A 13,189-nucleotide genomic window follows, 5' to 3' on the forward strand; every position below is an offset into this window, starting at 1 on the left:
AAGGTCCCCTTTACTTTATTTTGTCTCAAAAACAGTATCGTTTATTTTTCCGAATGTTCGTATATTTTTTGATATAGTGATACATTTTGATGGTCGATTTTTGTTAACCATGTGAAGATTTTTGGAAAAAAATTTTCGCGCTTTTTTGGCTTTTTACATAATATTTTTTTATAATTATTTTTTCAAAAATAAGCTTAATTTTTTCATATTTTATATTTTCCATTTTTATTCCGATATAAAAAAGATTTTTTGAAAAAAAATTCAATTTGACCAATCTTTGCCTGCCCCCCCCAAGAAATAGCTGAAATGACGTCCCTGATTGTTTTCTACCGAATTTAGTACCGAAAGTAAAAGCCGCTTTTATGCCGCATTATTTTATGATGCATTATATGACAAGGATTAAAACGAAATATACAATGTAATTTATGGATCTATTTTGCTTTTGCCATTTTTCTTGTACCTAAATTTGTTTATTCCCATTTTTGAAAATTTTATTTATTTTTTGCCCTTGATTTTTAGCGTGATGGAAAGAAGAAAATTTTGTTATATGGGGGGGGGGGGGACAAATTTTTTTAACCCTGGGTGGGGGCCCCCTTTGACTCCTGGCATGCACTGATTTCAGTCCCAGTCCGCCACTGTATACATACATATGTATATAATATATATCAGTGGCATGCGGTAAAATTATCTCTCTTTTTGTCTAACAGTCTTGCTAAATGTGCGCGGGCAGGATACGGGAGGAAAAGCCTGTTCCTCTTGTATCCTGCTCGCGCAAATTAAGTGAGGCTGTATGACGGGGGGAGAGAGAGTTTTACCGCACGCCACTGATATATATATATATATATATATATATATATATATATATATATATATATATATATATATACAGTGGCGGACTGGGACTGAAATCAGTGCATGCCAGGAGTCAAAGGGGGCCCCACCCAGGGTTAAAAAAATTTGTCCCCCCCCCCCATATAACAAAATTTTCTTCTTTCCATCCCGCTAAAAATCAAGGGCAAAAAATAAATAAAATTTTCAAAAATGGGAATAAACAAATTTAGGTACAAGAAAAATGGCAAAAGCAAAATAGATCCATAAATTACATTGTATATTTCGTTTTAATCCTTGTCCTAGGTAAATAGAATGCATCATAAAAGAATGCGCCATAAAAGCGGCTTTTACTTTCGGTAGAAAACAATCAGGGACGTCATTTCAGCTTTTTCTTGGGGGGGGGGGGCAGGCAAAGATTGGTCAAATTGAATTTTTTTTCAAAAAATCTTTTTTATATCGGAATAAAAATGGAAAATATACAATATGAAAAAAATAAGCTTATTTTTGAAAAAATATCTTATGTAAAAAGCCAAAAAAGCGCCGCAGGCGAAAATTTTTTTCCAAAAATTTTCACATGGTCGCAAAATGGTTAACAAAAGTCGACCATCAAAATGTATCACAATAAAGTAAAGGCGAACTTTCTAACGATTCGCTCAATGGGACGAACAATTTCCAAGAATGTTACCCAAGGCATACCACTTAAAAACCAAAATATATTTGCTTCAAAATAATAAAATCTTTTTTTTTTCAAAGCACATAGCAGCGATTATTTTATTAGTTACACAAAAGTAACATAATATAAGAAATAAACGCAGCATTCATAGATCCATAGTATCTCATTAATCATTAAATTCATAATATTTTCTAAATTCGCCTATTCCTTAATTTAGGGGGGCGAGTGCCCCCCCCAAATTACGTCCCTGAAAACAAAAAATGCATAATATTTTCAATTTATGTTAATCGAAAATCGAAATTTTGGGGAGGGGCCCCTATCCTATGTTTCTATATACATGGATGTGTCTAGATTAGGAATAGATTTTATATTCGGAAACTGTTTAAAATTGTGTATTTAAATCTTACTATATCGTCGAAGTATAATCAAATATTATTTTGAAAGTATGTATGAAGTAAATTTAAATCGCTGGTTGATGATGAATCGTCCTATCAAAATTGTTTTAAGCAGTTCAGTTTATATTATTCACGGAAATTTGTTTATTCCCATTTTTATTTCATTAGGTAGTTGTTACATAGGTTGGAAATATTACATAACCTTGAGGTTGGAAATGGGCCCGGTAAAAGGGCCCACGCAAATGTTGAAACTTACATTTCGAGCCTAATAAAAAAAGTTAACCGATCCTTGGGCTGTTAAAGCAGGTATTAGTTGTTTGTGTATATCGTAAGAAATTTGTTTTGTTGAAATACCCAAACTCTAGGTCCCAAAGTGCAATATCCTATAAATTTTTACACACGTGAAATAGTTAAAAAGTTATTTAATTTTACTGAGGGCCCATATTTTCTAACGGATAGTGGGGCCCACATGCCATCGGGCATGTACGCTTGTATGGCCAGTCCGCCACTGTATATATATATATATATATATATATATATATATATATATATATATATATATATTACTCGCTTTTCATATGTATTCATAGTAAACGAATATATGTATATGGTAAACAGACATATGTAAAATTTGATAATTGTGAATAAAGAAAATAGAAAAATGTAATAGTGGGGGAGCCTAGTACCAAAAGTAAACCGATTATTTTCCACATTGCAATCGCGCCCACGACAATCGTTGCCACGAAAATCGCAAATATGGAATATCTGGTTGTTAAAGTTCTCGTTAGTATGGCTATAGCACAAATCGTTAGTATATATATATATATATATATATATATATATATATATATATACATATGTATGTATACAGTGCGCTTGGATGGAATTTCGGGTGCCAGATTTTCCGTGATCGAGATTTTATTGACGTGTGTGGGATCGCTTTCCGCGGGATCGACATCGCGGGATTGGGAATCACCAAACCGTTTGAAAATTACGCTAACTACCCTAACTACCCTAACTACGTAAACTACTCTAGCTACGCAAACTACCCTAACTACGCAAACTACTCTAGCTACGCAAACTACCCGGAACCCGGTCAATTCGGCGACAAGGACAAATCGTCGATAGGTTTTACACGACACTGCGACTACTGGGCACCGTGACGGGTGGGCACTGCGTTATTTCGGCCCTGCGTCAGCTCGGCGACAGTCGACTCGGTGACAGACAACTCGGCGACAGCCCGCTGGTGAAGTGGACGCCAAGCTTACGTAAACTCTGCGTTTTACAAGGAACGGCCGCGACCGTCCCCGTTATTGGAATTCCCGATGCACTGACAAATATTCTACCTACATACATATGCTTTATACCGCTTTATTTTTCGTTTCAGTTTTACCAATTTTTCGTAACAACACGAATCATACTATTCATTTTTTTCGCTATATTATATTAGATTTGCTGGAATTTTATATTAAACGTACTTTTATAAATACATGTGTAGCACCTTTTCACAAAAAATAATTGTAAGATGACAAATCATATGTACCTACATATTCTCCAAAATAATATAAAAGAAAAATGATCGATTGAATCTTTCGCGCAGTGATTTTAGTTTGTTTTCAAATGGACACACTTTTTTTCTATTTTAAATGTTATGTTTCAGTTTTATCAATTGAATAAATTCACACCCTATTCTCAATTTTCTCAACACTGTAATAGTTATACATAATTAAATTACAAAACATTTTCTAGCAGCGATTCTCAAAGTTTTCATGATTATATATTTTTTCAACGATGAAATACGTTTACGAAGAAAAAGCGAATACTTAGTAAATTATAGAGTAGATAACATAGTATGTACATACATGCATACATATATATTTTTGCGTTTTAGAAAAGAGTTTTCAAAACGACTTTTGACAACTGTTTCTCGAACTACTTTTTTTCTTGAGTGTATACATGACATGTTATACATACATATGTAAGGTTTTTCAACGGGTTTTTGCGATATCATAAATTCATGGCCCTCAAATTTGGTTTAAAATAATGCAATGTCGTAAATGATTTTATACCCTTTTATCCTTTTATTAAATTCAAATTATTCTGAAATGGTTTTCATTGTTTTTTTAAAACCTTTTCGATAAAATAAACGTTTTTTATTCAAAAAAAATGGCAAAGTTTCAAAGCGATCGGAAGAGTTTTAGGAGGTTTGTCCGAAACTAAGATAAACCTTGTAATTTTCAAATGTAAATGTAATAGCATGTAAATGTAAATGTAAATGTAAATGTAAATGTAAATGTAAATGTAAATGTAAATGTAAATGTAAATGTAAATGTAAATGTAAATGTAAATGTAAATGTAAATGTAAATGTAAATGTAAATGTAAATGTAAATGTAAATGTAAATGTAAATGTAAATGTAAATGTAAATGTAAATGTAAATGTAAATGTAAATGTAAATGTAAATGTAAATGTAATAGCAAATGTAAATGTAAATGTAATAGAATGGAAAGAATTTTTTCAATGTATGTATGTATTGTATGAATGCATGTATGTATGTTACATATTTTGAAAATTTTTAATTTAATATTTATTTTCATTATTCATCAATAAAAAGTAAATCAAAAAACTTTATTAATACTATGATTTGATGAATATACTAAACTAGTGTAGGGCCCGTTGATTTCAACGGGTGGTTTTGAAAAGAAATTGAAACTCGAATAAAAATAAAGTTAAAGATATGGAATCGACTGGTTTCGGAAAGACAAAGGCACAAAAAAATGAAAATCGTCTTTATATATATGATATATGATAGTGGCGATTCTAGAATTGTTTTAATGTTGAGAGTTACAAATTTTAGACGTTTTGGATTTTCGTAAGATTTAAAATAATCACACGGTTGATCCCATATTTTTTAAGATCATCGAAATCCGATGCAAAAATATGGGATCAACCGTGTGATTACCGTGGAAGTACTGCGTAAAAGACGATTTCAGTCCTATTAAATGTTCAATTCTTTTCATATATATCTCGAGACATAAAATCTTGTTTTCAGATAAGAAATTATGTAAGGTTGCAAATACTTCAGGTTGAGCATTTTCGATATACAGCAAAATAATAAAAATCTCGTAAAAAAAGCATTTGCTGAGCAATATTAGGGCAGTTTTCTGTATGGCCATCTTCCTGTACGACGAATTTTCGTGCGACAGGAGACCCACGCGCGCAATTTTCGTAGCGGTGGTTATCCTGGTAGCGATTCACATTTGGGATGTAATCATCGAACCCAATTTGGTTATTGTAAGATGTCCCGATATTCAGCCTGTGATTTTCGATTTCCAAAGAAAATTTATAAATCATTTCCAAAGAAAATTTATAAGAACCAAAGAGAGACATTATCTAATATATAATTTCGAAAGAGACTTTGTAAGTATGTAATGTTGATTGGTAACATCGAAAACAAATCAAAGTTTCTATCACGACGATTCGATATGGTTTCGATAGACGGCATTAAATCATGGGGGCGCGGAGGGGCGAAGCCCTAAAAGGCATCAGCTAAGGGGGGCGAAGCCCTAAACGGCAATTGCTCATGGGGGCGTGGATGGGCGAAGCCCTAGAAGGCAAAGGCTCAGGGGGGCGCCGAGGGCGAAGCCCTAGAAGGCAAAAAAAATTGATTTTTTTAAATTTTTTTTTGTTTTTTTTTATTTATTTTTTATTTTTATTTTTATTTTTTTTTTTAATTTTTTAAATTTTCTTTTAATTTTTTTTTTTAAATTAAATGTTTACTATTAGCTTAGTCATGTTTAAGCGGTTTATATTATAAATACTGAGCGAAGCCGGGTAATACAGCTAGTACATAATAATAATACATAGAACAATAAATAATACATACAACAATAAAACAAAAAAAACACATGTGGCGGCTCGCTATACGACATGGTCGATTTTGGTCACCTTCCTGCGAGTGGGGACCAACTCGACGTGTGTTCAGAGTAGCTACCTCACTCTGCCTTCAGCTGTCATAAATAAAGCACGTGCATCAACATGCCAGTCGTCTCATTCGTACATCCCCCATACACACAATATTAATATAAGAAGAGAAAAGAAAAGAAAAAATATGATTTTTAAAATTAATTGATTAAATAAATGAATTAATTAAAAATAAAATAAAATTCATTTAGCATTTGTATAAATTAGAAAAATGATGATGCAACAATTTTTTTAAACTATTTTTACTAATATTAAAAAAATCAAATTGGCTATAATAATAATAGAAGTGGCTTTAGGCATTATATTGTTGTCAAGTGACGATTGTCCACAGACATTCCTAAATAGTTTTAGCATCAGTCGTATTTGATGCTTGGTGGTCGACGTATGTCCGATAAAAACTTCTCTGGGCAAGGGCAATGGGCAAGTGCATCGTTAAAAATTGCACGATGCATTAAAAAAGACACGATAAACAACATGGGATATATTTTTATACAAGAAAATTGATCATTTAAGTAACATATTATTCAATTAACATCATATTCATGAAAGCGTCATGGCAACAGCTAGCATTTGGCAATATCATACGCATACACGTATAATATTGCGTAGTTACGGAAACGGTACGCTTGTACTGAAACAAGAAATATATTCGAAAGTTCGCTTCTATTATTATAAAATTTATCTGGTTACGACGCTCTAATAGGGTTTTATACAAAAAGTTTATGAATCATATTGCGAATTATCAAAATACTTCATACTTTTGTCCATTTATTAAAAAAATTCACACACGGCGTTGAATTAAAATAATGTAACGCGACGTTTTCCCACCGTCCCATAGGGCAACACTCGCCCTTTATTTCGAGTGGCCACCCAGGGAAAAGCCATATAGGCGCGCGCGCATGTGGAGCGCGCCCCTCTCACCAGCGATCTCCCGTCGAAGAAAGATCTCTTCTGTGCACGTCTCCAGGGGGAGACGGGGCCCAGAGATCCATCACCATCCGTGCTGAAGAACCGCCGCGAGGTCGAGTGTAGCATCACTCCCTCCCCTGAGTTCCAGCCCAACTTCCCCTGCATTCCTCACGCCGTTTCCGGAGAAACCTCAGCCGTGAGAGAACCGACCAGACGACTTGCAGTCAGGAACCTCCCCGACTATATACTTATATATATAACTATCCCAAGGTTAGTCCACGTTTCTACATAAATCGACTCTTGGAAGAATAACGACGTATAACACCCTCTGCATAAAGACGCGCGAAAATCCGTTCATTACAATAATCATTTGTAATATTGATTTTGTATTTTTTTCTAAATATTATTTATTTTTTAAATTTAAGGGGGGGGGAATGGTGCTCTCATAGCTCCCTCTGGCTGCGGCCGTGGACTGCAGTGTTTCCCTTACCAAATTTTAGTAAAAATAAATGATCATATCTGGTTGTATTTGTATGCGTTACGACCTGGCCAATTGTCAGCGGGTATTGACAGCTGTTGTCATTGTCGGTCGGGTGTTCGCTGTGAGCTTTTGTCTGGAGCGGATTTTCATCCGTTTCCCATTGCGAAAATTTGCTTTCCCTTTGTTTCCTGCTAATTTGTGAGTTTTCAATTGAAATAAGATATTATTATAATCGAATCGCATTAAAACTACGCGTCGTTTTTTCGCATGCCATATATTTATTTCATTATTGATTTTATATATTACATGAAATAAAATTGTGATAACGTTCTTATTATTAACACCTGTTTGTTGAGGGTGCATTTTCATTTTTGCTAAAACATCAAAATTATCCAAAGGATTAAAATTTTGAGTACTTAATGGGGTCAAATTTTTTTTATCATATTCCTGTGCAAATAATGCATGGTCGATCTGATACAACAGTTATAAAACAGTAGACTTGTTATTTAAAACAAGCTCATATTCTTCGTCGGGGACGGGTCTTACATTGAAGGTTTCGAGCCGTCAGCGATTGTCTTTGTTTCCATATGGCGAATTTTTGCTTTGTTTCATTTTTTGTATCTACGCTAATTTTGTAAGTAAAATGCGAGTAGAACCTTCTAGAAACTCGTCCTTCTGTGAGACTGTATTTTGTTTATTTGTATAGAATGTAATTGATGATGACGCTTCGCGATATTTTGCATCTTTCTGCTGTGAAGACGCAATATCTATTTATTAACATTTTTTATATGTGCTTACAATCTGCGTCATCGTTTGCGACCTTGCACGTGTCCTAACCTAATTCCCAATCTGCGCCTTTATCTGCACCCCTAAGTGATATTCTCTTCAAAATGCGATTTCTTAGAATAGTCTCAATATTGCCTTCAAGATAAAAAAATTGGTTGTAATAACAACATATGATATTTTTGACTAGTCAAAGAAAATATCCATTTTTCATATCGATCGTATTTGAAACGTATGTTCAAATGTTTTTAGCGTGTTAAAAGGGCGAGGCTGGGTTAGAGTCTATATTGTTTTTGCTAAACAGGAAGTAAAGATGCCATTTGAAGGAAAAATATCGTTATTGCATCCACCAAGGGCGTGGTCACATATGACTTGTATACATGCACCTATAGATGCATTAATGTTTGCATGTCTACTGACGTTTCCTTTATAAATATGTATGTACATATGTTATAAATGGACGTCTAGACTCCACGTCGTAGAAAGACTTAGCGCAAAGCTGCGCTTTTGAATATTCGTTTATAATTTAATAATTCGGATTAAGCCATGAGAAAAGGGTGGAGGGGTGGTCTTGGGCGCCAAAATTGAATGCGAATTTTGATACTTATCAGTTATACAGGCACATCCGAACATCGAGTGTACACACTTATACAAACTAATGCATACAAATACAAGGCATTTGCATGAATGACCTCTGGGTGTTGCAAACAGTCTAAGTAAAGTGACTGTATAATTAATTATGATAAACATCGTGGTACGACTTGTCAACACATGGAAAGCTATTTTGCGGTGTATATATAGTAGCATATACCTAATTCGAAAACCAAATTCGTCTGAAGAGATTCTCTTAGTAATAAAACAATACTGACCTCCTCCAGAATATATTTATATGAAATTCATATGAATTACATATATGGCTCGCCAGCAGTATACCTCGGTGGTTGCCTTTATGTTTGGCACCGAGATGTTACCGGGTTCGATCCCGTGTTAATCTTTAATGTTGCTTTGATCGGACTTGTGCTATCTATCTGGGTGGAAAGTGTAAAGGAAATTCGCGTTAGAGTGGAGCAAGTAAGAGCTACATTCTTGAAATTGAAAAAAGTCCTAACCACACGTGATCTCAGTATAGCACTTCGACTGAGACTTCTACGATGCTACGCTTTCAGTATCCTTCTGTATGGGACAGAAGCATGGACCCTGATGGATGCCACATGCAAGAAACTAGAGGCATTTGAGATGTGGACATACAGCAGGATGCTGAGAATCTCATGGATGGCGCGTCGTACCAATGCCGAGGTGCTTGCCCTGATGGGAAAACATGTCGAAGTGCTCAAAAGTGTGAAAAGGCGTAAATTGGAGTACTTCGGCCATGTGATGCGGAACGAAAAATACGATCTCCTGCTCCTAATAACCCAGGGGAAAATCGTAGGCCAACGCAGTCGGGGCAGGCGGAAAACATCATGGCTAAAGAATCTTCGGCAGTGGTACGGCCTCACCACCCGAGCACTATTCCGAGCAGCAATGTACAAAATAAGAATGGGACATCTAGTTGCCGACGCTCTAGGAGGACATGGCACATGAAGAAGAAGAAGAAGATCAGACCTTAATATTTGTGATTCCAAATCCAATCTGTAGCCGTCTCAATTGATTAATTAATTGTTAATTTTGTGTTCTTCAGCCTCTTGAAATACAGCGATTTATGTAATAAAAATGCTGCAATGTTTGTAATTAATTGTCTAGGAAGGCGCGTTGGGATTTATCTGTTAGGCCTTCCTGGTATATATCTATGTAAAAAAAAAATATGAATATATAGTGAAATTATTGGGGATATGAGATTTTTATCGATATTGTTAAATTCAAGCTTTTTCAATGTTTTGTTTTCGATTAATTTAAAATAATTTTTCTCATTTTGTATTAATAGCCCGGCTTCGCTCGGTATTTGTAATGTAAATTGCTTAAACATGGGCAACCTTAAATCTTAAACTTTATTTGTTTATTTTTTTTAATTAAATTTATTTGAATCTAAAACCATCAAATGAATTACACGCAAACAACGAATGGTCTTTACATAAGGATTTTTTTACATAAGATTGTGAAAACAAACCTAAAGCAGCGTCGCAAATGAATTCTTTTTTTAGCAAGCTATGACCTTTTGAACGTATTTCAACGTTCAAAAGGTCTAGTCATTCAACTCTGAATGACTAGAATAAAATTTAAATATTCAAAAAATGATGACAATATACCTCCTGTTTTATTGTTCAGCTGAAATAAATCAATACGAGTTGAGTACATTAATAAACTGCTCGCGGAATCTGAAATTTTAAACAACTGGCCGACCCGGCTGTCGCTGCATTAAATTTTCAGTGAACTCATTGCTTTTTAAATGTAAGTGTTGCATTGTTCCAGAATCATGAGTAAGATTTTGATCATCGAACCCTTCTATGGAGGGTCTCACAAGAAGTTGATCGACACTATAACATCGAGTGGGTACTTGTTGTTGTTTTTGACGTATTATATTTTAGATGCTTTGAATTCGATCAATAATGTCTTTCAGATATGCATCCGAATGATTACACTCTGATTACTATGACGGCTAAGAAGTGGCACTGGCGTGCAAGATCCAGCAGTTTGTACATATCGCTACAAATTCCCGATGTGAAAGACTACAAAATATTATTTTGCAGCTCCGTTTTGAGCTTGGCCGAATTGATCGGGATGTGTCCAGGCTTGTCGAGGCTGAAGAAAATCGTGTACTTTCACGAAAATCAAATCGTATATCCAAAGCAATCGATTAAAGACCGAGACTACCAATACGGCTTCAATCAAATCACTACTTGGTATGTATTATTTTTATTTTAGAATATATTATATATATATATTTTTTGATAGTACGGTTTGATTTTGTTTCTTTTTTTTAGCTTGACCGCCGATCTTGTAGTGTTCAACTCGACCTACAATATGAATTCTTTTCTAGACAACATTGACAAATTCATTAAAATAATGCCAGACTATAAGGTTAAGAATGTAGCCGATTTGATTAAACCCAAGTCATCTGTATTGTATTTTCCGATCAACTTTTCGATCATCAACGGGGTCAAAATGAAGGGTCGAAAAGCTACCAACGTCAATGATGTGGTTCATATTGTTTGGCCGCATCGATGGGAATACGACAAGAATCCGGAATTGTTTTTTCACACTTTGTACCGTTTGAAGGATGAAAATGTCAATTTTAAGGTTTGTCAATCCGTCATTTCGAGCATATCATGTTGAATGTGTTTTACTAAAGTTGATTTTTTCAGGTGAGCGTTCTTGGTGAGGCTTTCACCGAGATACCTGATATATTTTTGGAAGCCCACGAAGCGTTGAAAAATCATATACATCACTTTGGATTCGTTCAGAGCACTGAAAACTTTTATTCCATATTGATAGATTCCGATATTGTGGTGTCGACGGCAGATCATGAATTTTTCGGTGTATCAATGTGAGATTGTTTGTTTGTTTTTTATGAGTTGTGTGAGCTATGAGTATCATAATTTGAGTTTGTTCCGTCAGACGAGATTTAAATAACATATTGTTTTGATTTTTGATTATAATTTCAGGCTGGAAGCTGTAAAGTGTGGTTGCTTTCCGTTGGCTCCAAACAGTTTGGTCTATCCGGAAATCTACCCAAAGGAATGCCTCTTTAAATCTAACGACGAGCTCTTTGCCAAACTGAAATCGTGGTGTAGTAGTCCGAATAAATTGAAAGATTTAAGACAACGTTTTGATATTGGTATCGATCAGTTCGATACGAAGGTTCTTTTGCCAAAATATTTGTCGTTATTAAGTTAAATATGTAGGTTGTAAGTTTACGAGCTTATCATGATATAAGTTATTTTGATATTCTATATATGTGTAGTAGATATTAGTGGTAGTTGGCAAGCTTCAATGATTTTATAAAAAATTTTTTTTAAGAAGTTTTTAAAAACTTTTTTGATTTACAAACATATATATTTTAAATAAAAAGTTTACTTAATTAGTGTTACTAGTGAGTTCTGTCATTATTTTGCTCCCTGCCACTGATTGTAACCCAATCTCATGACATTCGATCAACTTAAAATGTGTTAAAAATGCACAATAAAAGTATATTATAGATGTTAGTGATAAAAACTGATATTATTTATTCATAATGATAATGTATGTAGATGTATGTACCTAGTACACTATTCTTATAATAATGTAAATGTATGTTATGCTGTTATGAAGATACATAGATGCATCTAATATAGACGGCTATTTTTTTTTCGACTAGAAACATCCTCTTAGAGGGCTTACTTAAACTATCAGCTAATTTCAAAATATAAATCTCCGCGATTCATATTGAATCGTCTACATGAAATGTCAAATCAATGAAAAATATTTTTTACAATTTATTGTGTAACCATGTATGATGTATGTTAGAAATATGAATAAAATGCAATTTTTGCACAATTAAAATATGATTGTTTGAATATAATCAATTTTTACCATTATTTGATACCTAATGTCGGATTCATACATTTGCTTTTGGCAAAAATGGGGAAAACAAATTGAACAAGAATCAGACACACAGGCAAACACACACATTTTGTCTAGATCACGAAAACGTGATCAATGATCGATTCTGAGTTCGAATCAGTCAAATTTCAAATTTTCGCATGATTAAAAAAATTATTATTAATATTACTATTATTATAATTATTAATATTGTTACTACGTACATAGTTACAGTAATAATGTCAGCAATTTCCAAATAACAAAAAAGTCACGTCTTATAATCCATTTTTAATCTTTTATTATAATAATATGTATGTAAAAAAGTACAAAAAATAAATTTTCACCACAATCAATGCGTAAAAGACAATTATAATAAATAAGTCAGTCGATTTTTTACGACTCCGATTCACTTTACTTAAAATACCACGACTCCGACTACCCGGCCCTGAATAAAACACAAAATGGCAGTGGATACAAAAGACAGATGGTAAGTAGAATATTTCTACTTTAGGATTCATTTTAAATAATGCTTAGCAACTTTTTGGTTAGTTAATAAATCAATTATTGTTAGTTTATAAAATAATTATCGAATACATATGTATGTATGTATATATGTAGA

The 13,189-nt window shown here is 33.8% G+C and overlaps 1 protein-coding gene across 1 annotated transcript; it reads left to right on the forward strand.

Annotated features, from left to right (window-relative positions):
• The first annotated feature begins 7,308 nt into the window (after positions 1 to 7,308).
• Positions 7,309 to 12,548, forward strand: LOC143922468 (tRNA-queuosine alpha-mannosyltransferase). Its single transcript, XM_077445716.1, has 6 exons — positions 7,309 to 7,470; positions 10,462 to 10,538; positions 10,610 to 10,892; positions 10,974 to 11,289; positions 11,355 to 11,536; positions 11,655 to 12,548. Exons 1-6 carry the CDS (start codon positions 7,325 to 7,327, stop codon positions 11,884 to 11,886), a joined length of 1,236 nt encoding a protein of 411 aa, XP_077301842.1. The 5' UTR covers positions 7,309 to 7,324; the 3' UTR covers positions 11,887 to 12,548.
• Positions 12,549 to 13,189: the final 641 nt, after the last annotated feature.

Source organism: Arctopsyche grandis, chromosome 2 (genome assembly GCF_051622035.1).
Source record: "Arctopsyche grandis isolate Sample6627 chromosome 2, ASM5162203v2, whole genome shotgun sequence".
Lineage (NCBI taxonomy): Eukaryota > Metazoa > Arthropoda > Insecta > Trichoptera > Hydropsychidae > Arctopsyche > Arctopsyche grandis.